Genomic DNA, 25598 nt, shown 5'->3' on the forward strand with positions numbered 1-25598 from the left:
AATCGAGTATAGAGTGTTTCATATAGGATTGTTGCATATGCATAGGGGATAATGAGGAAATAGCCTTGTAAGCATGATGATTCACTAAAATGAGTTATTAGTTCTTTGAGGCATTTGAATGACTTTGAAGTAAAACCGCACCATGTTCTATAGAAACCACTCGATGCATGTCATGACACCTTTCCCTGTCAATTTGAACTTGAATCTGACTTATAATTATCATGTTTGCATCATTTTTGAACTCGTGGATAGAATACATAGTTGGATTTTCTTTCACTTATTCACCACTCTTATTAATCCAAGTAGCTGCTTCTATTATTGGAGTAGTTCCCCCACCCTTAACCAACCCTTCTTTCAAGCCATGTTATTTTATGAGAGCATGTGAGGCCTATTTTCAGGATTGAGCTTGGTAGAACGTGTTAGGTTTGAGCCGACAAGAGTAGTATCTCATGTAGTTCCAATCCGCGTTTTCGGACTTGGTAGGAATAGGTGGGAACTTATTTGGGGATTGGGATTGAGTGAGAAAAGAAAAAAAAATGAAAAAATGGGTTAGAGTCTTTAGGAGAAGGAAGCTGAAAATCATATTGTGGTCTAATGAATGTTTGGGAAGCATAGAATTGTTAAGATATGCTCTAAAAAAAATAGATGGCAACAAAAACAGAAAAAGAAAAAAAATGATAAGAGCCATAAGAGTTTAAGAAAAACCCAATTCACTAGACTAGACTCATAGAGTTTAAGAAAAGCTTCTCCTTAAGAACAAGAGCCAAAGAAAAGAAAAGGAAATATTGATCCAAGAAAAAATCGAAATATGCCTTTAGTGCAAAAGGGTAGACTTAGGATCATCATTGGGTTTAGAGATAGGACCATCTACTTGTTATTCACGGTTTATGTCATTGGGTAGATGGGGTGCTATTCTTGTATGCATATGTTGGCACTTACCTTTAGCATTCTTCTAAAGCTCAGTCCTTTTTCATTGAGAGTCCCCAGCTATTAAAATCTGAACCACTAAAAAGGGACCATCTTTGTCTCATAACCTGTCATTAGCCAAATGAGTTCACTAGCGATGCATATCTTGATTCATGTTTTTGAACTTAATGAATGTTAAAGGGATTGGTTGATCTTGACGCATTATGCATTTGAGTGTAGGTTTGGATCACAACAGAGCATGGCTAAAGTTTTTAAGTAGAAGTCGATCACCTCGCATCTTAGAACTGTTAGCTGAAACATTGATCTTAATTGTCATATCTCATGCTTTGGTTCTGAATCTCCAACTTCAAACCTCTCCTTCCGCTTATGTCTTCTTGTTTGCTTGAGGGCAAGTAAAGACTAAGTTTGGGGGAGTTGATATGTCTATAATATGCATGATTTAGGCATTCATTCTTCACCACTTTGTCATTGTTTCATCCACAAATCATCTCATTAGGAGTCGTTTTAGTGTGTTTTACATACTTAGGACGATTTTGCATTAGGATTGCATGTGCATGGCATATTTGGTTGTTTTCAGGTACTTTGGATGCTTTTGGAGTTCAAACAGAAGAAAAACAGAACATGAAGTCGGAATGCCCAATGACGCCTTCAGCAAAAGTACTCTATCGCAGCCTCGGAACCCTGCCAGGGCAAATCACTCTATCGCAACCCCGGAGAAGCAAGCAGCTCAGTTTTACTCAATCGCAAAGCCGGAGGAATCACCCCATCAGAACCACTCGATCACCACTCGACCACCAAGAAGCCTATCTGCTCGTTCTGCACTCAACCAGACAAGTTGAGAACAAAGAAGAGAAGAGAAGCCGAAGAAACCACTCGATCACAACCTCATGACAGCCACTCGATCGCACTCGATCACAGGGTCGCTGGACCATTCAATCTCGACTTCACTGCATCTCACTCGATCGCAAGACGGAGCCCCTAAAGCCCAGTTTGATCAATGACATACTCGATCACTAAGAAGCTCATTTCAGCCCGTCAGATGCCAATGACACATTCGGTCGCAGGATCATGACGTGAAGATTCGCTATATATTTAGTTTCCTTATTTGTTTCATTTCTCGCTTATATAAACTGCCTCTTAGGGTTTTCTCTAGGGCATCCGTTATTATCTCGCTTTTACATTTCCGCAACTTTCATAGCCGCAGTGTTTCCTCTGCGACTTTGTATTTTCACTTTCAAGTATTTGATATTCAGTTTTCGTTTAAGTCTTTCGTCATTTCTGTTATCATGTTTTCAATCGTTGCTTTGCTATTGTCTTTGATTATGTCAGAGTTGTGAACAGTATTTCTGAGGATGGGATAGAATAGTTGTGGTTTACTTGGTCGTTTTAGGTTGTTGAGTTTAGAATACTAGAATCCCTTCTGGATTAGTTGCGCTTATTGCTTGTTTCACTAGCTAATGTGGAGTATGAGTCCAGACGTCCAACGCTCATAAGGCGTTTAATGGGCGTTGGATCCTATTAATTCCAGAGATATCTGACTTTACCCCAAGGGATTGGCTGTAGAGAGGGTATTGACTTTAACATGTTGATTCGATAATGTCTGCTTAGTTAGAGATCGGTAAAGGGATTTAGGTCAGTGTCTAGCTTTGCTTGAGGATTTCTATCACGGAAGTGAATTAATCTGTTGTTGAACTTGTTGTCTAGGGATAGCTTCTGTGAAGTTTTGTCAACCGCCTGAATAGATTAAGTAGACCACACTATTCGATTACCCCATCCTTAGGAATCGTTTATCCATTTGATTGCCTGTTATCATTTCTGCTTTGTCATTCACTTGCCTGCTATTGCCATTTCTGCTTTTAGTTTCATTTCAATTCTGTTATTGCAGACTAGGACTGTTAGAACCAACCAACTTTCTACTTGGCTTGACTTAGAGTTTTCTGATCATATCTTATCTGTTTGCATCACACCGGATTGGATTGACATCCTAAAATACTACAACGACAAGATAGTGTTTTAGGGATTAATTGAGTAAAATCCTACTATCAGTTTGCAAAGCCATCATGCATAATTCGTCGATCATACTGCCAAGGACGACCTAATAGCAGATGATAAGCATCCATTGGAAGAACATCACATCACACCAAATCTTTATAATTCAGACCAATAGAAAACGGGACACGACAACGCTTCGAGAAATAAGAATTTGTTGATGAATTAAGCCAAGCTAAGCGATATGGTGTTGGATGAGACTCCGTGAACAAGGCCAATTTAGTAACTGCTTCTTGAGAAATCACATTTGTGCAACTCCCTGAATCTATGATCATGCGACAAACTTTACCTCTTATGGTGCAAGTGGATTGAAAGATATTCGTTCTCAGCCATGATTCTTCTACACCACGCGGTAAGAGATGATTCCAACGCAACATTAACATTGGACCTGAATCCCCATCAAGTTCCTCTGTAACTTCCTCTGTTTCATCTTCTTCTTGTTCATACACGTCGTATACCGGTTCATCTTTAGCCATAAGGCCACGACGAGCTGGATTAGGACAAGCTGATTGCCTATGTCCTTGGTCTCCACATTTAAAGCACTTGAAATTAGCTGATCTCTGCTGTCCCATTGTTGTGGTATTCTCTGGAATTTCAGAAATTCGCACTTGATCCAATGGTTGGCTAGTTCCTGTGTCCGTTGCTGACGAAAGACGATTGCGAGATGGATTCGAAGACGTGTTCTGATTTCTAGCACTTTGTTCAATTAACAATGCACGTTGATGAGCTTCAGAGAGAGTTATGGGGTTGAACTGCAGCAAGGTGTTTTGAATCTGAGTTCGCAAACCACCAATGAATCTCGACACCAATTGTTCTTCAGTTTATGTCAAAGAATTCCTTGCCACTAAGGAAAAAAATTCAGACGCATACTCATCCACACTTTTAGTGCCCTGTCTCAAGTTTTGAAGACGAGTATACATTGTACGCTCATAATTGTATGGAAGAAAAGCTCTACGCATGAACTTTTTCATATTTTCCCACGAGGTGATGCTATCTTTACCTGCCCGAAAACGTGTTGCTTTGGTCTGTTGCCACCAAGCTGAAGCTCTTCCACGTAAACGAGTAGCAACTAAGGGCACACACATCGCATCCGGTACTGATTTAAACGCCAATAGCTCCTCTGTCATACTTAACCAATCCAAAAAATCTTCAGGTCGTAATCCACTAGAAAATTCAGGTAACTCCAACTTAAATTCAGACTCCCATCGATTAGCATCATTATGCCCAGCTGGCACAATCTCTCGATGTTGATCATTAACACGTTGTTGCTGCCTCCCCAAACGTGCAAACGGGTTGAGATCATCGACATCTTCTTCCTCCTCTTCTTCTTCCTCGAAGATTTGTTCTTCCCGTCGCGGTACACCCTGAACTCCACGCTGAGCTTGGAGAACTGTCTGGACTGCGGCTGCAACAACGACACTTAAGTTTGCTTGAAAATTTTGTTGCATCTCAGCCATCATTCGTCGAAACTCCTCATTGTGTTCATCGAGCTGTGCTTGAAGACTCTTCTTCGGTGGCATGATGAAGGATCATTTGTCTCTGATACCAACTAATGTAGGGAAATATACGATTGAAAGCTCTTGTATCAATGGATCAAGAGTATTCGTTCGTAGCTCGGATCTCTCGCTTTCTTAAGTATCTATGGATCAAAAGATAGAAGAACTCAAAGACTTCAGATGAAAAAAGCTTCTCTTTTATAAAACGAAAACAACCAAGTTATAAGCTTACAAGAATAAGAGTATTTATACTCTCCTAAAAACGAAAACCCTAGATGACGAAAGCTTGTCGACTAAGCAACACTAAACCGTCATTCAAAACAAAGAAAGCCCAACGAGAGTATTATGAAAACTTAAAAGGAAAAACCCAATAAAGAGATAGATGGATGATTACGCTACATCAGTTAGGGCTTAAAACAAGTATTTATACTTGAGGGCCAAGAAATAGGTTTAGGGGTAAGAACGACAATCCGCGAGGTGAATAAGTGATCGGGCCGAGTCGTGGGCTTAAGGGAAGGTGCCTAATGACGGTGGCACAAAGAGGGAAGGACTTGGGCGTGACCTACTGGTCGTTGATAGGCTTCTCGGAGCTGCCCGGGTTCAAGTCTCCTTGGCCGGATGCTTTCTGGATTCATTATTTCCAAACGGCCGATTCTTGACATGTTTTCACTCTTCGGGTAATATCTTCTAAACGGCTTCATGGATAGCTTCGGTTCGACTTCAACGTTAATCTTGAATCTTCTAGCTTTCCATGCATACCGAAATATCTCGCTGCCGTGATGGGGAAAACCTCGAAAGGATGCTAAACTTCTAAAGTACTGGAATTGATCGCCTTTTGATACTTTTAGCTTCACAACTCTTAAAAACCTTCTTGGCACCTAGAATACGTGTTTCTACTTTTCTTGGCTCTAGAATGGCACCAAATGCTCTCTGAAACATAAGAAAACAATAGCTAAAACGGGCTAAAAAGCCGTGTTATCAATATTCTCTTGTGTTGTAGCTGCATGTGCATAAAATGGTTATGAAGGATAATGTAAGCGAGCTGTTTCATACTTGGCCAGATGAAGTAAAAGACCCAACACTTGATCACTTGATCGAAGACATACATGAGGATTAGTTTGTTAGAGGTTATTGGGATGTGAAGAAGAATGAGAAGAAGAAGAAAAGCGTAAAAGATAAAGCAGCGGCTGTAACGCCCCCGAATCGCTCTATGGCCGAACAAGATAAGGGCAACCTAGAAACACTACATTGATAGCTCACACAGACAACCCAATTTAGGTTCCAAATAGATTTAGACCCTTAGCAGGATTACCCACATGAACCATCTCTCACGAACGCGGTTTAGGCTTTTCAACCCTTGCCATGATCGTGAGTTGTGTTAGCCCGGACAAGACTAATATCGAATGAAACACTCTTTATACAAAAATAATCTTTTAAAACATATAAATTCTCGTACAACCAAGTATCCAAAACTTTTTTACAATGGCGCCTCGAGCCTATACGCTCAAATCCAACAAGAACCAAAATCATTAAGTTTTGCAAAAGCAACAAACTCTATACGGCCTTTCCTACGTCATGAGCATCCCTCTAATGGTTCCCACGAGGGTTTTCTACAAAACAAAAATGGTGTGATAAGTTATCTAAGATTACTTAGTGAGCTCAGTCTACCTACAATAGATATTAGTTCCCCATCCCGAAACACGCAACAGAGAATAACAACAAAATGTAGATTGCCAAAGCACCTACCAAATACATGCACATGCAATTAAGACTCCAGTTTTATTAAGTTTTATAGGGTCTGATATGCTGCCTTCAAACACCCCCACACCAAAAACACAAACTCCCGGGATCTCCCGCTTTACAACCACAAAGGCATGTAGACAACTCGGCCAGGGTAGCTAGCCCCGTCTCTCCGAGCCCTTCGCACTACATGGCGATCAAGTAACATCATTACAAGACCCCACGATAGCACGGTTCATTAACGAAGTCAGACATACCATGATCTTGATACGCTTATGGTTTCTGTCTCCTACCACGAGCACCACACATCAAGACCCAATATTTCAAGATATTATGAGACATATGGTTACTCAAACACATAGAATCATCAATATCCTTACTTACCACAACCTCCCAACCATAAGCCTTAAGCATAAGAAACTAAAAGATCTCATATGCGGCTTACTACCATCATTCACACCATTAAGCAATACTCATATAATTCATGAAATAAATCAATGAATACAAGAGTATATATGATCATGCAACAAACAAGTAATCAATCACCCAAATAAACACTCAAACCTATCATGTGCCATATCACACGCTTCGAGACTCATAGAGATTCGGCTGAAGGTTTAAGGTTAGCTTCAACGATTCTTGGTCGCGGACAGGGATTTCTCATTTACAAACAGGTTCTCTTGATCACAAACATGAATTCCTTAGTTGGGGGCAAAGGATCTTCATCACGGGCAAAGTTTCTCAATCGCGGGAAGTTTTTTCTCGGTTATAGGTGATCACTTAACAACTTGGCAGCCTTTTGTTTCCCTCTCTTTTTCCTCTCAAAATTATTTGGGTCGAGTTGTGTTTATATAGGGGCGACAAGGGTGAGTCAGCATATACACGTGTCATTCGCAAGGGCGAGTCAGCAGTCCACGTGTCATCCGCCTATGATGACACGCTCGCCGCCTTAACGGTTGGGCGACACGTGGCAGCAAAACTTTGGCTCCACGCAACTCAAATTCGGCTCCAAGCAACTTTGCTTGAGCCCCAAGTTAGCCGGTCCATGCGTCCATGGCGTGGTCAAAGGGCGGTTAACGCCCGGCAGGGCAACTTCGCCTACGACACGCCCGTGTTGCCGAATCTTGCCCATTCTTGCCCACCTTTGCCCATTCTTGCTCAAATAGTTATTTGTTTTGCCCTTTGATTGTTTATCAGCTTTTGGGCACATATGGTCAATCAACCATGTATTCGAGGCAACTTTCTCCCGTTTTGGCTTTGCCCCGGATGATCCTATTTCGAACTAGACTCGGCATGTTCATTTTTTCCTTGCCCATCTCTTTGGCTTTTGTCCCTTAACTATTCTTTTCTCTTCTGGTTCTTCCTCGATCATTCCTAGATGTTTCCCACGTGGCCGCTTACCCCTCTACGAGGGTCACTACAACGGATGTGTTTGAATCTCCCTCTAAGAAGCAGAAAGTCTCTCACAGTGAGGTGTTCAATCTGGTGGAGGAAATGCACAAAAGAAGAAGAAGAAGAAGAAGAAGATAGTAGATGGTTAATCTGATGAGGACGAGGACGAGGAGGATGTTCGGGAAGACGTGTCGTTCGTGGATGTGGTGTCTAAATTAATCTCTCCCTTAAACTCAAGGTTTGACACTGTTGATACAAGCATCAAAGAAATTTCCTCCTGTCTGGAGGTGATTGGAGATCAAGTAGAACCGAGGATGGATGCAAAGTTTGAAAAGCAGGTTTGGATCTATTGAGAATGAGGTCAAACAGATGAAATAGCATCTTAAGGCCATTGGGGGAGGCCTTAGTGGCCAAACTGGCAAAGCGGACTTAGAATTATTCTCTAGAGTCAAAATTAGAGATATGTTTTTAACAGCTGAGGAGCAAGAAATGATTCGACCCAAAAAAAAAAAAAAAAAAAAAGGTCCACGGAAATCTCCAAATAACTACTCTGTTACTAATCCTCTTCCGGTAAGCTAACTGCTGAGTTATCAATACGCTATTTACTTACAATTGAGTTATAATCATGTTATGGTTGAGTTATCGTTATGTTATTAAGTTACGACTGAGTTACATTTATGTTTTTCGGTTGGGTTGTCTTTACCTACTTTACTTTTGGGTAAGTTATAACTTTTTATTTAGTTACGGCTGAGTTATCGTTATGTTATACGGCTGAGTTGTCTTTATCTTACTTACTTTTGGCTGAGTTAACATTATCTTATTTAGTTACGACAGAGTTATCGTTATACATATGACTGAGTTATCTAATATATCCCTATTTTTACCGGTTTTAACTATGTTTTAGGTATATGTTTTAGAGTCTATTTGTTATTTCTAGAGTCTTTTCTAGTCCTTTTCAGGTCTTTACACGTTTGTGATTCATTTGGAGATAATAGAGAATTCTGGAGGAAAACAGAGAACTTATGCTGTAGAAGAAATTCGGAGACTAAAAATCGAACGACTGCACCCCTGGTGTCTAGTGAACCAATACCTGACGGCATTTCGAAGACGCAACTTATTGAAGTTTTGAAGATTTCCAATTTTGGCCCAGAACTTTCTCTTATTTTTATAGAAGGCACATCACGTTTTAGGTCATATATATATAGTTTTTAAGGTCATTGTTTAGACCTAAGTGATATAACCCTATTTTTACCGGTTTTAACTATGTTTTAGGTATATGTTTTAGAGTCTATTTGTTATTTCTAGAGTCTTTTCTAGTATTTTTCAGGTCTTTACATGTTTGAGATTCATTTGGAGATAATGGAGCATTCTGGAGGAAAACAGAGATTTTATGCTGCAGAAAAAATCCTAAGACTAAAAAGCGCGTAGGTGTCAAAACACCACCCTTGGTGTCGAGCGATACCCATACCTAACGGCAATTCGAAGACGCAACTTATTGAAGTTTTGAAGATTTCCAAATTCGGCCCAAAACTTTTCCTTATTTCTAAAGAAGACCCATCACATTTTTAGGTCATATATATATATATATATATTAAAGGTCATTGTTTAGACCTAATTTATGTTTTGTTTTGAGATACACTTTTGGAAAGAAGAATCCAATCCCTATAGAGAGGATTCTGAACTCCTTTTACTCTTCTTCTTATTATTCAATGCAAACTATTCAGACTTTGATGTGTGTTACTTTAATCATGTATGAGTAATCACTTTGTTGGGTTTAGGGAGTCTCAATAGGGATTTAGATGGATTAGTAGATCGAAAACCCCTTAGGATTATTCTTAGAGTTCTTCATCTTGATTGTTCTTACTGCTAGTTTTAGATTGATCACCTAGAACTTGATATTAGATAATAGGTATACCCGCCATAGGTACTTGTTATCAGAACTATCATATATGAGCCTAAGTATTTAAGAAAGAACAAGTAGGCTCATAGAAAGGCTCTGGTTTAGATACTTAGGTGAACTAATCAAACTTGATAATAATGCATGCTTTAGCATAGGATTTCTCGGCTTCTCTGGTGATCTTAGCTCTAGGCATAGAGAGTTTCGCGGAACGCCACCGGTTATTCTTAAATCATAGTTTGAGTTCGAGAACGGTGCGATAAGAATCTTAATATTAGCTAGATCTACAATTTATCTTTTTCCCAAACAATTCCTTAGACCTGATCGATGCTTTAATCTCCTGAATCTACAACTCAATTTATTTGCTTTACTGTCTTTTACTTTATTCTATTTTGTCTAGCTTAATTTAAATCATCATAGGTCTATTGTGTGAACATAGAGAGCTCAGTGGAATTCGACCCTTAAGTGCTAACGACTATCTCTTATTTGAGGGAATAAGCTTCAGGCAATTTGAGATATATCACTAAGCTTTGAGAGGCTAATCTCCTTATCTCTTTTGTACTTGGGAGTAAACCCTCTAGAGACTCCCTTTAGAGAAGATCTTTCTTACTCTTTCTCTTGTTATTTTCATTATTGATTTCTTATTCAGACTATGATTTGTGTTCCTTTGATCATGTTTGTGTAGCTTTCTTGTTAGGTTCGGTGTTTCTCATTAGGGATTTAGATGATTTAGTAGATTGTCCCCTTGCTAGGTTATCTGTTAGGATTCTTCATCTTTAGTTCTTCTTAATGCTAGTTCTAGAGTAGCTAACTAGAATTTGATACCAGATAATAGATATACACGTCATAGGTATCTGTTATCAGATCTAGTATTTGATTAGCCTGGTCTATAGGTGTGTAATAAGAATTGGCCTATTTAGTAAGGTGAACTTTATTGAACTCGTTTATAATGCATGCTTAAGTATAAGATTTCTCGGCTTCTCTGGTTATTCTTAGCTGTAGGCATAGGGAGTTTCGCGGAACGCCACTGGTCATTCCACAATTATAGTTTGAGTTTAAGAACGGTTTGGTAATAACCTAGCTATCACTAGATCTACTAATCATCTATTTATGAGAATACCCTAAGTCTGACTCTTTTCCCATTTGATTTACATCTTGATATTTATTGCTTTTCTTTGTTTCTTATTTTATAATCTATTACTTTAGCTTAATTCGATATCCATAGTCTATTGTGTGATCCGAGAGCTTAGTGAAATTCGACCCTTAAGTACTGCAATCGATCTCTTAATTGGAGAGTGGTCTTAAGGCAATTTGACCTACATCTAATTTGGCGTCGTTGCCGAAGTTCTCTACGATTCACCATTAGATTAGTATTAGAATTTTGTCTAAGCTTTTGTTTTTGTTTTTCTTTTTAGTTACTTACATTTTCTCTTTTCTTTTTCTTGTGTGTTCCAGGTGTTTGTCTAATCACAGAACCAGAATTAAGCGAGAAACATGAACGAGAGTAGGATTGCCGGGTTAATGGCTAAGATTGACGATGTCCACAATCTACTTGTTGAGGATGTCAATTATTTTGGTGGAAGATGTTTCTATGGGAATGGTCCGACTACCACTCATAAGTCTCAGTTCCAGCAATCGTGTTAGAGTAGAAGTAGAATCAGCTTTACAAAGAACTACGATCTTGCTTCTTACCAAGCCCCCCCTCCACCCGCACAAAGAAGCAAGATAGAATCAATGCTGGAACAGATTCTGGAAGGTCAAAAGAGGATGTTAGAGAGACCAATCCCTAGATGGAATGAGAGTAGCCTCACTACTTCTTGGCATGCTGCTTCGATGGAAAGTGGATATGAGTTCGTGAAGGTTGAGGAGAGTGACAAATTTGACGTTGCAGAGGCAGTGTCGACCGACACCATCCCTTGGTGTTGATCGACACCATCACATATATACGAGACATCAGGCTGTGATGAAGCAAAATTGATTAGGCTCGACATTGATCTCCAGAATCGCTCGACACACATTGATAGTATTGACCGACACCAACCTGAGGAAGTGTCGACGTTTGACAGAGCATAATTGACCGAGATTGAGAGAGCATGATCGATACCAGATAGTAGTGTCGACTGACACTCACCTAGTGTCGATCAACACTGGACGCAAACTGCACCAATCAGCCTTGACTTTCCACTTGTTGCTGAACTAGTCTACACACCTGAAATTCCTTGTCCATTGCCTCAACAGTATATGCAAGAGATTCAGGAGGAACACTGCAAGGTTCCACAGCATCGGGAGAACAACAGGAAGAAAAATATTGTTCAAAATAGATTGTAGCGCTGAATTGTCAACATGCTAAGGAAAGTTAAGTTGTAGCACGAGTGTCGATCAACAACACCACTCGCGTCGATCAACACACATTACTCGTTGAAGCATAGTCATCACCAAGAGGTACTTTTAAGCTGGGATCACTGCTATAAGTCCAGGCACTGCTGTCACGTCACCCACTGCACCTGTCATACTTCATCCACCTCCTAAACGGCCAAGGTACTCATCTCCTCCTCCTTAACCTCCAGATGTCATCAATAAGAGTTTAAAATTTCCAAAAACTGTTTTACGGTTAAGCAAGCCACGAGTTTCTCGTCAAGCGCTTGTTCGTTATTTTGATGATTGTGTATGAGAAAGGAGTATTCCAACCATACCTGAGTCCCACCCTGTTGATGCTCCTCTCTTCCTAGATAGACCTCATGTGCTAACTGCTTATACGCCAGCATGGATGATGAGAGGTCTTTCTCCGCAATATTTACTGCCACCTTTTGATCCACCTGATCCCATACTCCATCAAAGTCAAGCTATTGACTATAAACAAGCGCTTAGTGGGAAGCAACCCACTGATATTATTTTCTTTTTCTTTTCCTTTTTTTTTATTTTTTTATTTTTCTCGCTTACTCTTGATTTGAATGCCACTAGAGATAGTAACGTTTAAGTTTGGGGGAGGCAGTTACTAACTACGTTTTTCGTTTTTGAGTCTTATTCTTACTCTTATTTTTCTTATTTTTGAGTCGTTTTATTGAGTCAAAATTTTGTTAGGAATTATGATCTCTATTCTTTAGATTATTGCTTGGTTGATTAATGCTGTAGGTTCGACTCAATCCAACTTTTGGAAAATCTAAATGGCAAACCAACAAACTTGAGAATCCATTAAGGCTGGAGCTAATCTCACTGCTCTGCCTTTTACCTCATCAAATTGGTTAGTGTTCATAGAACTTGACTCCTTGTTCATACATGATATTGAGACCTATGTGAAAAAGAAAAGTATTCCTCTCCCCTTATAAAAAAAAGAAAAAAAGAAAGCAAGAGATTGATATGATTTTCGGTAGTGTACAGGGGTAGGAATGTTTCCCATGACCCATTATTATACATTATTAGGAATGATCAATTACAAAGGTTAGAAATATGCCGAGGGTGTCAATCCAGTATGCGAGCTCCCCTTTGTTTACTCTTTAAAAAGAATAAGTCTGGGGGAGAGAAAGAACACCAAAATAAAATAAAATATAAAGAGTGGTCAATTTATCATGGTATAGTACAAGAATGAGTCTAGAAGGTTCTTGAATATTAGCTTGCTTGATGAGACCCAGCGATGAAAGCCTGGTGGATATAGTTGTGGAACTTAGGTATGGAATCTAGAATGTTGTGTATGCTTGCAGAGAAGTACATGTTGGTAAGGATTTGATTAGAACTGCTACGCATATGGATTTGGTTAAAATGATCATGGCAATAGACTAGAGAATATTGGGAGTTCTTTTGTTTTCAAACCTCTTCCACGGGTTCGGCTTTTGTGTTTTGCTTTAGGGCAAGCAAAAGGTAAGTTTGGGGGAGTTGATATATCCCTATTTTTACCGGTTTTAACTATGTTTTAGGTATAAGTTTTAAAGTCTATTTGTTATTTTTAAAGTCTTTTTTAGTCATTTTCAGGTCTTTACACGTTTGGGATTCAATTGCACATAATGGAGCATTCTGGAGGAAAACAGAGAACTTATGCTATGCTGCAGAAGAAATCTGGAGACTAAAAATCGCGTAGGTGTCGAACGACACCACCCCTTGTGTCGAGCGACACCAATACCTGATGGCAATTCGAAGACGTAACTTATTGAAATTTTGAAGATTTCTAAATTCGGCCTAGAACTTTCCCTTATTTTTAAAGAAGGCCCATCACGTGTTAGGTCATATATATATATATATAGTTTTTAAGGTTATTGTTTAGACCTAAGCTTGGAGAGGATAATCTCCTTATGTCTTTTGTACTTGGGAGCAAAACCCTGTGGAGACTCCCTTTAGAGAAGATCTTTCTTACTCTTTCTCTTGTTATTTTCATTATTGATTTCTTATTCAGACTATAATTTGTGTTCCTTTGATCATGTTGTAGCTTTCTTGTTAGGTTTAGCGTTTCTCATTAGGGATTTAGATGATTTAGTAGATTGCCCCCTTGCTAGGTTATCTGTTAGGATTCTTCATCTTTAGTTGTTCTTAATGCTAGTTCTAGGTATAAGATTTCTTGGCTTCTCTGGTTATTCTTAGCTCTGGGCATAGGGAGTTTTGCGGAATGCTACCGGTCATTCCACAATTAGAGTTTGAGTTTAAGAACGGTTCAATAACAACCTAGCTATCACTAGCTCTACTAATCATCTATTTTATGAGAATACCCTAAGCTTGACTCTTTTCCCATCTGATTTACATCTTGATATTTATTGCTTTTCTTTGTTTCTTATTTTATAATCTATTGCTTTAGCTTAATTTGATATCCATCGTCTATTGTGTGACCTGAGAGCTTTGTGGAATTCGACCCTTAAGTACTGGAATCAATCTCTTATTTGAGATAGTGGTCTTAAGGCAATTTGACCTACATCATTATCGTTATTTTACGCTTGAGTTATCTTTACGTTTATGCAAGCGAAGGAAGTTGTAGATTTGGTGGTAGAGAAAGATGCTGGTATTGTTGGGGTCAGTAGGAATCTTGATGGCAAATTTGTTCAGACCACTGATGTCAACCAAGCTAACATTGATTTCATTGAGACATCTCCTGGTGCCCGGACTTTACGCGCTTTGACGAAGACGAGGAGAAATTCCAAAGCGAAGGCAGATTCAAAGAAGTAAGCTTTCGTTAAAGAGAAAACCGCAAATGAGCCTACCGTCAAAGAGCCAGCCGCCAAAAAGAAAAGAGGAAGAAAGGCAGCGGCGCTTCCTCCTGCTCCACTCACAAAGGTGCCTACGAAGATGAAGATAGAAGATGTTGCTTCTGTCCCCAATAGAGTTGAGGAAGTCATTGAAAATGCTGACAAGATTGACGGTGAGAAGGTAGATGATGATGATTCTATATTTGATATCATAGACCAGTTACTAGCTGAAGACAATCGCATGCTACATGAGTCTGATGAAGATGTGGAGGAAACCATGAGGCATGGGAGAGTAAAAGCTAAGAGGAGAGAAACAGTTAAGCTGGCCCCAAATGGGAGTTCATTAATTTCCAGTCGATAATTTGACCACAAAGACTTTTCCATTTATCGGAGACAATGGACTGAGCTGCATGAGGAAGGGTTGTGTGCCTTCAGGAGGAATCTATGATCCTATGACACTGGTTGATCCGGCCAAATTGCAGAAACTTAAGGATTATTTGTTAAGCTCCAACAAGTATGTTCCTTTATACTTTATTAAGTTGTTAAGTACGGCATGCTTACACTATTTGTGTATATTATAACTTTTTATTATTTGTTAGGGATATCCCGCTGGACAGTGGAGAAGACGATGTTGACTTCTACGGAGTTATCATGACCGAAAGAAAGGACTGGCCAGACCGAAAATATGGATTGTTGTCCGATAGTGTAAGTTATTGTTATATTCTGTTTGAGTTTTTTATACTTTATGGCTGAGTTATCGTGTTGTTTAGGCTGTGTGGTGGTATTGTTTTGTTTGAGTTAAAATAAATTATGGCTGGTTTATTCTGGTGTTTAGGCTTAGTTGTACTTGGTTATTGTTAAGTTATGGTATTGTACTATTTAAGTTAAAGTAAATTATGGCTTATTTATTCTGATGTTTAGGCTGAGTTGTACTTGGTTATGGCTGAGTTATTGGTGTGTTTTGTCTAAGTAGTTTTTATTTTTTGTACAGCAAATGGCTGCGTATCTGAAAGTCCTCGCCATGAGGTACAAGCGAGATCCCTGCCCATACCACAACCAACGCGTCATGATTCTATACCCGTGGTTCACGACTTATTGGGTGACTGAGTACAGAGAGTTCAAGATCAAAACGAAGAAGTTTACTTTCAAAAACACCGCGTATGAATTATGGGTTAACGGTACGACAGCAGAAGTCCCGACATGGATGAAGTGGGTAACAGATGTGGATCACTTGTATTTGATCCACCAAATTGGGTGACGCTTCACGTGAACTTGCTTAGGTCGCACATCGATTGCTATGATTGCATCGTCGGAGAGCATACACCAGAAAGCGAGTTAAAAATACTGGAAGCTTGTAGGTCGTTAACGAGGATGATTCCACAGATGATGAACAAACTGGTTCCTTCCACAGTCCGTAAACCGAACTACGACCAATTTTAATTTCGGCGGAAGAACAAGAAACTGGTCCCGCAAAACAGAGTAGCTAGGGATTGCGGCGTTTTCACGTGTTAGATTCTTGAATGTTTATTGCTTGGTGTAAATTTTGATGGCATTTGTGATGCAAATATCCAGGCTCTACAGGTTAAGATGGCAGCAGAGATCTACGATGAGGCACCGGAAAGGATGCTTCACAGTTTGAAGAGACGTGATTGGCCTTTTCGAACATATGTCTGTGTTTTTGGATTTTTGAGCATGTGATTGTACTAAATATTGACACTTTAGGATTGATAATGCTTTATGTTTGTATGAATCTATGATGTTGAATGTACGATGTTCAAATTATAAGTTAAATCGATGTTTGACTGAGTAATTAGAACGAGATGGCTGACTTCTCACCGCACAATTCGTGTTATGGCTGAGTTATTCTAACGGTTAAGGCATACTTATTGTAGATTAATTCAATGTTTGGATGAGTTATTAGAATGTGGTGGTTGACTTATCATCGCACAAATCGTGTTATGGCTGAGTTATTATAACGAGTTGGCGGGCGTATCGTAGATTAATTCAATGTATGGATGAGTTATTAGAACGTGGTGGCTGACTTATCATCCCGCAAATCATGTTATGGCTAAGTTATTATAATGAGATGGCTGACTTAATTAAAATAGGCAGTACAACGAAGTCCAATTCAAAAACAGACAGTACAAGGAAGTCCAATTGAAAAACCAAATTTAGCTAAGCTCACGAATACTTGTTCATGCTCTCATACTTCTTCTCTAGCGTTTCAAATTTCTTTTCCATAAGAAAGATCTTTTCTGCCTGACCCTCGACGTGCTTCTTGGCTGCTACCAAATCCTGCTTCATCTCATTCTTCTCCTCTTTTATCTTGTCAAACTCGTCACACAATGGAACAGCACACCACCTCTTGAAACCGCAGTCTCGACCGGGACCCTTATAAATCAGACATAAATCATAGGGATAGAAAAATAAAAATAAAAAAAGAATCATAACTCAAAAGATGCTTACATCTGATATTTCATACGGACAACTAAAATAAAGTTTTCCGCTTGTAATAGGATCACGAGAAGTGGCAACGACAACCGCTGCACTACAACCACACTCGATCGGAACACCCTTATCACGCCTCCTGTTTTCGCCGTACACCATTCTCATCCTTGTTTCCATACGATCCAGTTCCTACATTACCACCATACAATAGAAAGATGGCTAACGATTTGCACTATTCAGAAGGTCGAGATAAATACCTCATTTCCTTCTGAAACCGATTTCTCATCAACACTAGAGTCGGCGAGGACAAGAGATCTCTGCACCATCATCTTGTCTTCAACTAGTAGGGCACTAAAGCACTAAATCTATATAGTCATTTATGCTAAAAAGCACTAATCAAACGACGGCGTCGTGTATTGGTGAATAAATGTAGAAGTGGCTGAGTTATAAAAGCTTTGTGGCTGAGTTACAAACATATTAATATTCTTTATTATATCATTATCGAGATTACAAAAAGTGTTTTTTATGGGGAACCCCCAACAATAATTGGGTCTATTTTCACACAAACACACCAACAATTAATAATCGAAATAATTCAAATTAGTAAAAAATTAATTCGTATAACTAACCTTCAAATATTCAAATTTTTTTGTTTGGCGGTAGAATACTAATACGCAAGGCCGGTCCTGACTATTTAGGGGCCAAAGCAAAAAAAAATATATTTTTAAAGGTTATTATAAACTATTTTGAAATTTGGGGGCCTTTTTCTTAGAACTAAATGTTTTAGGGGGCCTATTTGCAAAACAATTTTGATATAAATTTAGGAAAAAAATGGGGGCCACATTTCAAAGTTTCACTTGGCTCTCCTCAGGGCCGGCCCTGCTAATACGATACGGCCGAGTTATGACAGAAGATTTCGTGGTTTGACCGAGTTATGAGAAAACAAATGTTATTAATAGGCTCATTTGTGTACTAGCGTTATTGTTGGTTCTATTAATGTCAAGATCGATAATATCAAAACAGAATAAACTTTTTACACTAAGAGTCCATTGACAATCTATGTTGATCAAACTTGTAGGAATGGAAGTTAACTAGAGCTTAACAATGCATGGGAAAGGTGTTGGATAAATTATATAGAGTACAAACATTAGCTAGTTTCATGATCACTAGTTGGAAAATGATTATAATAAGTGAATTACTAGATTATACCAACTAATGGCTTAAGAAAGCAACATTCATCATTTGGCCGAGTTATAACAGTCACATGGCTTAGATATGTCTACGTTACGGCTGATTTATACAGGAAGATTTTGTGGTTTGGCCGAGTTATGAAAAAAAACAAATGTTATTAATAGGCCCATTTGTATACTAGCATTATTATTGGTTCTATTAATGTCAAGATCTGTAATATCAAAACAGAATAAATTTTGTACACTAAGAGCCCATTGACAATCTCATTTGATTAAACTTCTAGGAATGGAAGTTAACTAGAGCTTAACAATGCATGGGTATGGTGTTGGATCAATTATAAAGAGTACAAACATTAACTAGTTTCATGATCACTAGTTGGAAAGTGATTATAATAAGTGTATTAATTGATAGTACCAACTAATGGCTTAAGAAAGAAACATTCGTGGTTTGGCCGATTTATAACAGTCACATGGCTTAGATATGTCTACGTGACGGCTGATTTATTACAAAATACAGAGAAAGAGTCTCCGTTATTGACCAAATACGACGTCTCCGTTATTGACCAAATACGACGTCGTTTTTGACATAAACGAAAGATCCAATCTAATAAATCCCTAAAATCAAACCCTAAGCTTGAAAATTCCAATTTCCTTTTCCCGATTTGAGCTCGATTTCTTCTTATTTTTCTTCTTCGAATTCCCCATCTCTAGCTAAAGAAATGAGTAGTAATTCTGTGAATTCGATTTCAAGTACTCAATACGTAAGCCGTTGGGGATGTGCGTTTCCATCAAAGTGTCATTGCGGATTAGACGTGGTTATCTATACATCGACGTCAGTATAGAACCCTGGAAGACCATACTTCCGTTGTCCTACGGGTAAAGATGTAAGTATAATTGATTTTGGGTTTTATTTGTTTTAGTTGATAATTGGTTTGTGATTGAAAATGCAGGACCATTTGTTTAAATGGGCCGAAGATGGTACATACGAAGAGGTTGTAGACAGTTTGCCGAAATTGTCCACCATTGACAATGAGAACAACGCAGCCAAATCCGAGGTTGCAGTCGAGATCGAAGCGTTACAAGTGATGGTGAAAGAACTGAAGGAAGAAGGAATAAGGAGCAAAAGGGAAAACTAGACATCTAAATTGATGATCAAACTTTGCTTTTTGTGTCTTGGCTTTGTTATCATTTTCATTGTTCTTAGTATCCTAATGTTCCTTAAAAACAAAGAACAGAGGCTTCTTCTTGGCTTCTAGAGTTGTGTCTTTTTGTGTTTATCTTGCTTCTAGAGTTGTGTCTTTTTTTCAGTATTAGCTTGTAATGAAATGGTACTGTGGTTTGGGAGTAGTTAATCTAATGTTATGTCTGAGTTAGGCTAATATTATTGATGAGTTAATCCAATGTTATGGCTGAGTTAAGCTAATGTTGTGGCTGAGTTAACCTATTGATATGGTAGAGTTAAGCTATTCATATGGTTGAGTTAAGTTTTAGTTACGCCTGATTTATGATAAATTTTAACAAGTGACAACAAGTGATTTTATAGAGAAGACGATTAAACCATTACATTTTAAGTTCATAGGAAAGACAAGTAAGAGATACAAAAGCATTAAAGATATGAAACCGACATCATCTGGGCCAAATTCAATAAACATGTCAACCAAATCATTCCAAACTGTTGTAGTCATCCACTCCAGCTTGTCGCAATCACGCGCCCATCCCCGTTTCAACGCACACATATGTTAGGTTTTATGAGACAAAGCTCACAAGAGAGAGTAGACAATCACTTGGTGATTGAATCTCCCTTTACCAATACAAAGGGAACTTGCTCTCAAGAGCAAGAGACCATCAATTTGTGATAGAATCCACGCAATTAACCACCAATATATCCGAATATAATAGGGAGTAAATCATTTATATGAAGGAGGAAGCATCTAGTTTGAGTCTAATCCTTGTCTAGTACAACAACACTTGTAGTTTGTGTACTTAAGATAAAGAGGATTTAGAATCAGTAATCTAGATCTTAAGTACTAAATAAAGAAGAGTTTAGAGTGTATTTAAGAGTGTGTATGACAAGCAATAGGCTGCCTTAAGGCAGCCCTAATTCGTGTAACACTATCTCTCTACATTGTAACTCTTTTGTTAAACACAAGTAAAGAAGAGAGAGCTACACAAAATGATATAAAAGATGTCTATTGTTCTTGTTGTTTTTACAATGAGAAACACCGCCTTAACAAGCAAAGAGGAGAGTTCGAACTCTACACAAAGACCTAAGAGAGAAAGCTTGAAGAGAGAGATGGTGAAACCCAAGAGTGAAAGTGACATGTCCTAACGTTTATACACAGATGTGACCTCTTGAATTCAAACTTGTTTCCCTCTTCTTGTCTAAAACGAATGGGCATCTTCCTTGGCCCTTCTTTCTTTCTTTTGGGTCTCAACACACATTCAAGCCCACCTCTTAAACTCTAGCCTTGGCATTATGCACATAAACATGTATGTACGGGTTTGAGTTGACTTTACCGTACAGACAGACAGTTTTCTTCTTGACCGAGGCTTGATCTTCTTGGTAGACATTGACTTGATCTTCACGGCTCTTCCCTTGGCTTATTTAGCTTTCCTTAGAGCCACAATTCTTGCCTTCATTAGCCTTTGATGAGGAAATATTTGGCCTTGTCCTTATGACTTCGGCCTTGAGGCCTTTCTACTTCTCTTCTTTATTGGAGGTGTCTCGGCCTCATCGGCCTCTCTCTCCATTTCCTCATACACACTAATAACATATTGTCTCGGTTCAACGTTCTACCTACCAAATTAAACTGCGTCTACACCGTTAGAGTGTGCCTTGAATCCCACGTGTAATTACGCTATAAAGATAGAAAATAGTAAGAATTTGGTTTATGGTTTATTGACTGTGCTTTAAATCAAAGATCGATGCTTACCATGAGGGGAAAAAACCATCGTCCCTTGACCTCAACGGGAGTCAAGCGGTACGTCGGCCACGCATGGTGAAAGTTGCATTGAAGTATCTCTACAATCGCGACCGAGATTTGGTGATTGTATCTGAACCACGTAATAGTGGTTTTGTCAACTCATGTACCTAAACCAGGGTTTAGAACTGGAAGATTCACCCGATCAGGAGCGGTGAGTATCGCTTCAACATCTTTGAGAAACTGTTAATGAAAGAAACAACGGCCATGTCGTTAGGAAGAGAGGATGAGACATGTAATGATGTGATGAAGAAACATATATATAGAGAAAAAAGACAAGGAAAGGAATACGAAAAATGGGAAAATGGTCCTAGGTTACGGCTGAGTTTGGCGAGAAACTGTACTGTTACGGATTAGTTATGCGGGAAAGATAGGGAACGGAATATGAAAGGTTGCGTCTCTAACTGTTTGACGGGAAAATTTTATAGGTTACTGTTGAGTTTGGGGGAAAATGTACTATTACAGATGAGTTATGCGGGAAATGTAACAATGTTACGGCTTAGTTGTCAAAAATTATAAAAAGGATAAGAAACGGAATACGAAAGGTTGCGTCTCTAACTGTTTGGCGGGAAAATGTACTTTTATGGCTGAGTTACCCGCATTACGGCTGAGTTATCAATAGTTATAATGCTGACGGTTACATTCGATTTACTAACTAACCGATGTTAATTCGGTTTTTATTCAATGGTTACATCCAGCCAAATTAAAAAAGTTTCCCTTCCTATAAAAAATTGGCTGCTCCCGTAGACTCCCCAAACCTAAACTCTCACAAACAGAAGATCTAAGGTTGCCCTAATCAAATCTATTTTTTTATTTTTCTTCGACCCTGAATTTCACCATGGTGTATTTCCACAGTCTTCACGAGTTGTCTCCTTTCTCAACTAGATGGATGATTTGTGATATGGTTCTTAGAGTGTACATAAAGTTTTTCAGTGGAAACACATTCGAACTACGGGTCGTCTTTGTCAATGAATCGGTAAAACAATATTCACTCTTCTTACAAGTTATATTTAACCTTATTCTTATTCCCTATATAACTCACCCTCCGATGTTGTTTTCATAGAGAACACAAATTGAGGCTACATTTTACTTCTCCCTTTTACTTCTATATGCTCCAAGAGAATCAAAGGAAATCAATCTCCACTTTTCGTGTAAGTCCAAACTTTGAACCAATCAAAGCAACACCCCACCATTATGAGATTGAGTTCATGGAAGAAACATTGGTCACATGTTCATACCCAAGGAAAGCTGTATTACTTAACAGGTTCACACCTTTTGACTACATTGTTGAAGACACTGTTCTTACAGATACTTTGGTCGGTAAGTAATACGTCGCTATTCTTTGTTTGGCCTTTTACTTTTGACATGCATGTTTTAAACTTTTATTTCATACTCCCAAATTTTCTTGGTGCATGATAAGCAGGTTTTTCAGGTCTGCTTATATGCTGAATGCTGTGTTCAGTTCAATTCCTCTAAAACACAAACATGTCGATGCAGTTATACAGGGTGTCAATCTAGTCCACTGTATTGCTAGCAATCAAGATGTGTACAAAAACTACTAAGTCAAGCCAGATTATAAAGATGGTGGGTTTCTAGTAACAATCCTAGGTCAGGATTCAAACAAGTAAAAATGAGAACTTAACAGCCCTACTCGATCATTGGGACGAGTAGAACCAAAATTAAGAACTAAAATGCAATCAACATGGGATGCAAATAGAGGATACAAATAACAGGTAAATAAAAATGCAATCAACAGGGGATGAAAATCAATCTAATAGAAGTTCTACGGATGGATTCATTGATAAGGGTAACTTTAGGGTTCATCAAATGGCTAATAGGCGAAAGGTAGATACCCATGACGATAGATTCAAAAACTGGGTCAATCCACTCTCGTGACAGAGACCCCCATAACTCTACCACTTCCTAATCTCAACTCTCGTTGATGAAACATAGAAGAGCAGGGTTTAAGAAACAATCTACCAAAGCCAATAGGCAAACAAGCCAATCCCTTGATCGAGTCTACATATCTCTGGAATTCGTAGGTCAGACATCCATTTGAACGTCTTTTGGACGTTGGACGTCTTTGATCAAATCTCCACATTAGCCAGCGAAAACCGCATAGGGGCCAAGCGAATCCAGAAGGGTATAAACCTAAACATTAACCACCTAACTAACCTAGAGATTACCCTAATCTAATCCATCCTCAAGAACCCTAATCACTACTCAAGCAACATTCTCAAGAACACAAACTTAGAAATTACTAAAATCATACCAAAATGTAGATCTAAACAAGCTAAACAACTTTACTTAAACAATCAAATGCAAAAACGAAATAGATTAAGAGTAATTAAAGTTTCAAGATTCATAAACACAAAGAAAAACTGAAAGATAAAGCATAGATCCTTTGGACAAACCCCAAATGATCTATTTATACTAAAATGTTGGAAACCCAAGATTCACTAGAAGACAAGAGACTTGAGGCGGTTTGGGCGAATACTCGACCTTGGGGATCGAGTAAAGAGGGTGCTGCAAAGTCTGCGCCTTTGTGTCTATGCTTCGAGTGATCAATTGGTCGAGTAGATGCTTCATCCTCTCTTATCCGTATGCTGAGATGTCTGGTTGAGTGGGGAAAGAGGAAGATCCGAAGACGTTTTGATAGCTCAACAAGTCTTGTAGAGATGGTCACCCTTGGTCGAGTAAATGGATCGAGTAGGAGGGGCGAGTAGTTGAATCTGCTGCTTCATCTGAGGTTGTCTTGATCGAGTAGGAGGGTCGAGTAAACTGCAGCCTCCTTTGAGGTATCCTGGATCGAGTAAAGAGGTCGGGTAGGATGATGCCTCTTCTGTAGCTGCCTGGATCGAGTAAAGAGGTTGAGTAGGATGATGCCTCTTCTGTAGCTGCCTGAATCGAGTGAATGGATCGAGTAGAGTCCTTTTAAGCTCCTTTTGCACCTGAAAACACAACAAAACATGCAATGTGAATGCAAGATGATCCTAGATGCCTAAGTATGCAAAACAAGCTAAAATGGTGCAAAATGATATGATACAATGAGGAAATGCAAAGCTAAATGATGATAAACATACACCTAAAATGAGTAAAATACAGTGTTATCAACTCCCCCAAACTTATCTCTTGCTTGCCCTCAAGCAAACAAAAAATCTTAAGTTGAAGGAGAGGTTTGAAGGTGGGGATTCAAAAACCGAAGCATGCCTATAAAATGGGTAAGCTCAATGTCCAGGTAGCTAATTTTAGGTTGCAAGATGATAGACCCTTACTCAAAAATGTTAGCCATACTCGTCACAATGCAACCTAACAACTTGCCTTAATCTATTCAAGCATTCACATCAACCAATTCCCTTTAACATTCATTAAGCACGAACAATGGATCAAGCAATGCAATGGTTATGAACTCACTTGGTTTCGGGCTTAGGCTAAGAGACAAAAATGGTCCCTCTAATGGTTTGGTCGAGTAACAGGGGACTCTAAGAGAAAAGATTGAGCTTCAGTAGAATGGTAAAGGTAAAAGCCAACGGACACATACAAGAACAGACTCCCATCTACCCAATGATATAGTATGATAGCTCAGAAGATGATCCCATTCCCATAGATGTCCTAACTCTACCCTTTTTCTTATTCTTTCTCTCTTTTTGGTTCAAGTTCTAAGGGGTTCTCTTTGAAACGATTTAATAGTCTAGCGGGTTTGGTTCTATACTTTGACAAACTTAAGGCTTTTCTTCTATTCTTAGCACATAGGGTGTTTTACCCTTTTCTTTGAATCACAATGCCTAACTTCTTTGAATTCCAAACCCTTTACTAGACTTAACACTTTTGCATCCCCCTTAGAACTCTAAACTCTTACTCTTTTTTTTTTTTTCTTTTCTTTTCATTCTCACTCTCATTCCGTTCATTCCATACACAATCCCAATCCCAAATACAAGTCTCCACCTAGTCCTACCTAACCCAAAAAGTGTAGGCTAGGTCTACATGAAAGACTGCTCTTGTCGGCTCATACCTAACACGTTATACCAAGCTCAATCGAAAAAGACCTCACAATCACACACAAATGATCTTTGGCTTGAAATAAGGCTAGGCTAAGGGTATGGGAAACTGCTCTAAAAATGAGAGACAACTACTTGGATTAACAGAGGGTGATGAAGTGAATAAGATGATCCAAGTATGTATATGGTAGCCATGAGTTCATAAACAATGCATAGACATGATAATTTCAAATTCAGTTCAGGTTCTAATAGATAGGGAATGGCGTCAGATAAGCGAGTTTCGATCAAAGTAGTATAGTCCAATTAGAAATTCAA

At 38.8% G+C, this 25598-nt stretch overlaps 1 protein-coding gene and 5 pseudogenes across 6 annotated transcripts; 3 read left to right on the forward strand and 3 right to left on the reverse strand.

Annotated features, from left to right (window-relative positions):
• Positions 1-10995: 10995 nt before the first annotated feature.
• On the forward strand, positions 10996-12452 carry AT4G07460 (annotated as a pseudogene; the record flags this gene model as incomplete). The annotated part of the gene is made up of 4 exons: positions 10996-11140; positions 11258-11420; positions 11637-11772; positions 12279-12452.
• A 4395-nt stretch (positions 12453-16847) lies between these two features.
• Positions 16848-17443, reverse strand: AT4G07470 (annotated as a pseudogene; the record flags this gene model as incomplete). Its single annotated transcript has 3 exons — positions 16848-17057; positions 17133-17303; positions 17372-17443.
• Positions 17444-18949: 1506 nt separating this feature from the next.
• Positions 18950-19499, forward strand: AT4G07445 (uncharacterized protein). The gene is made up of 2 exons (NM_001340565.1): positions 18950-19188; positions 19255-19499. The coding sequence occupies exon 1, from the start codon at positions 19024-19026 to the stop codon at positions 19144-19146; it is 123 nt and encodes a 40-aa protein (NP_001328186.1). The 5' UTR covers positions 18950-19023; the 3' UTR covers positions 19147-19188; positions 19255-19499.
• A 431-nt stretch (positions 19500-19930) lies between these two features.
• AT4G07475 lies at positions 19931-21458 on the reverse strand (annotated as a pseudogene; the record flags this gene model as incomplete). Its single annotated transcript has 1 exon — positions 19931-21458.
• Positions 21459-22123: 665 nt separating this feature from the next.
• AT4G07480 lies at positions 22124-23372 on the forward strand (annotated as a pseudogene; the record flags this gene model as incomplete). The annotated part of the gene is made up of 4 exons: positions 22124-22209; positions 22349-22605; positions 23042-23130; positions 23328-23372.
• A 573-nt stretch (positions 23373-23945) lies between these two features.
• AT4G07485 lies at positions 23946-24890 on the reverse strand (annotated as a pseudogene; the record flags this gene model as incomplete). Its single annotated transcript has 4 exons — positions 23946-24236; positions 24389-24426; positions 24649-24710; positions 24847-24890.
• Positions 24891-25598: the final 708 nt, after the last annotated feature.

Source organism: Arabidopsis thaliana, chromosome 4, assembly GCF_000001735.4.
Source record: "Arabidopsis thaliana chromosome 4, partial sequence".
Taxonomy (NCBI): Eukaryota; Viridiplantae; Streptophyta; class Magnoliopsida; order Brassicales; family Brassicaceae; genus Arabidopsis; species Arabidopsis thaliana.

Bases quoted from the DNA above. Each gene is read 5' to 3' on its own strand.
- AT4G07445 (NM_001340565.1), top strand. From the start codon at position 19,024: ATGAGTAGTAATTCTGTGAATTCGATTTCAAGTACTCAATACGTAAGC.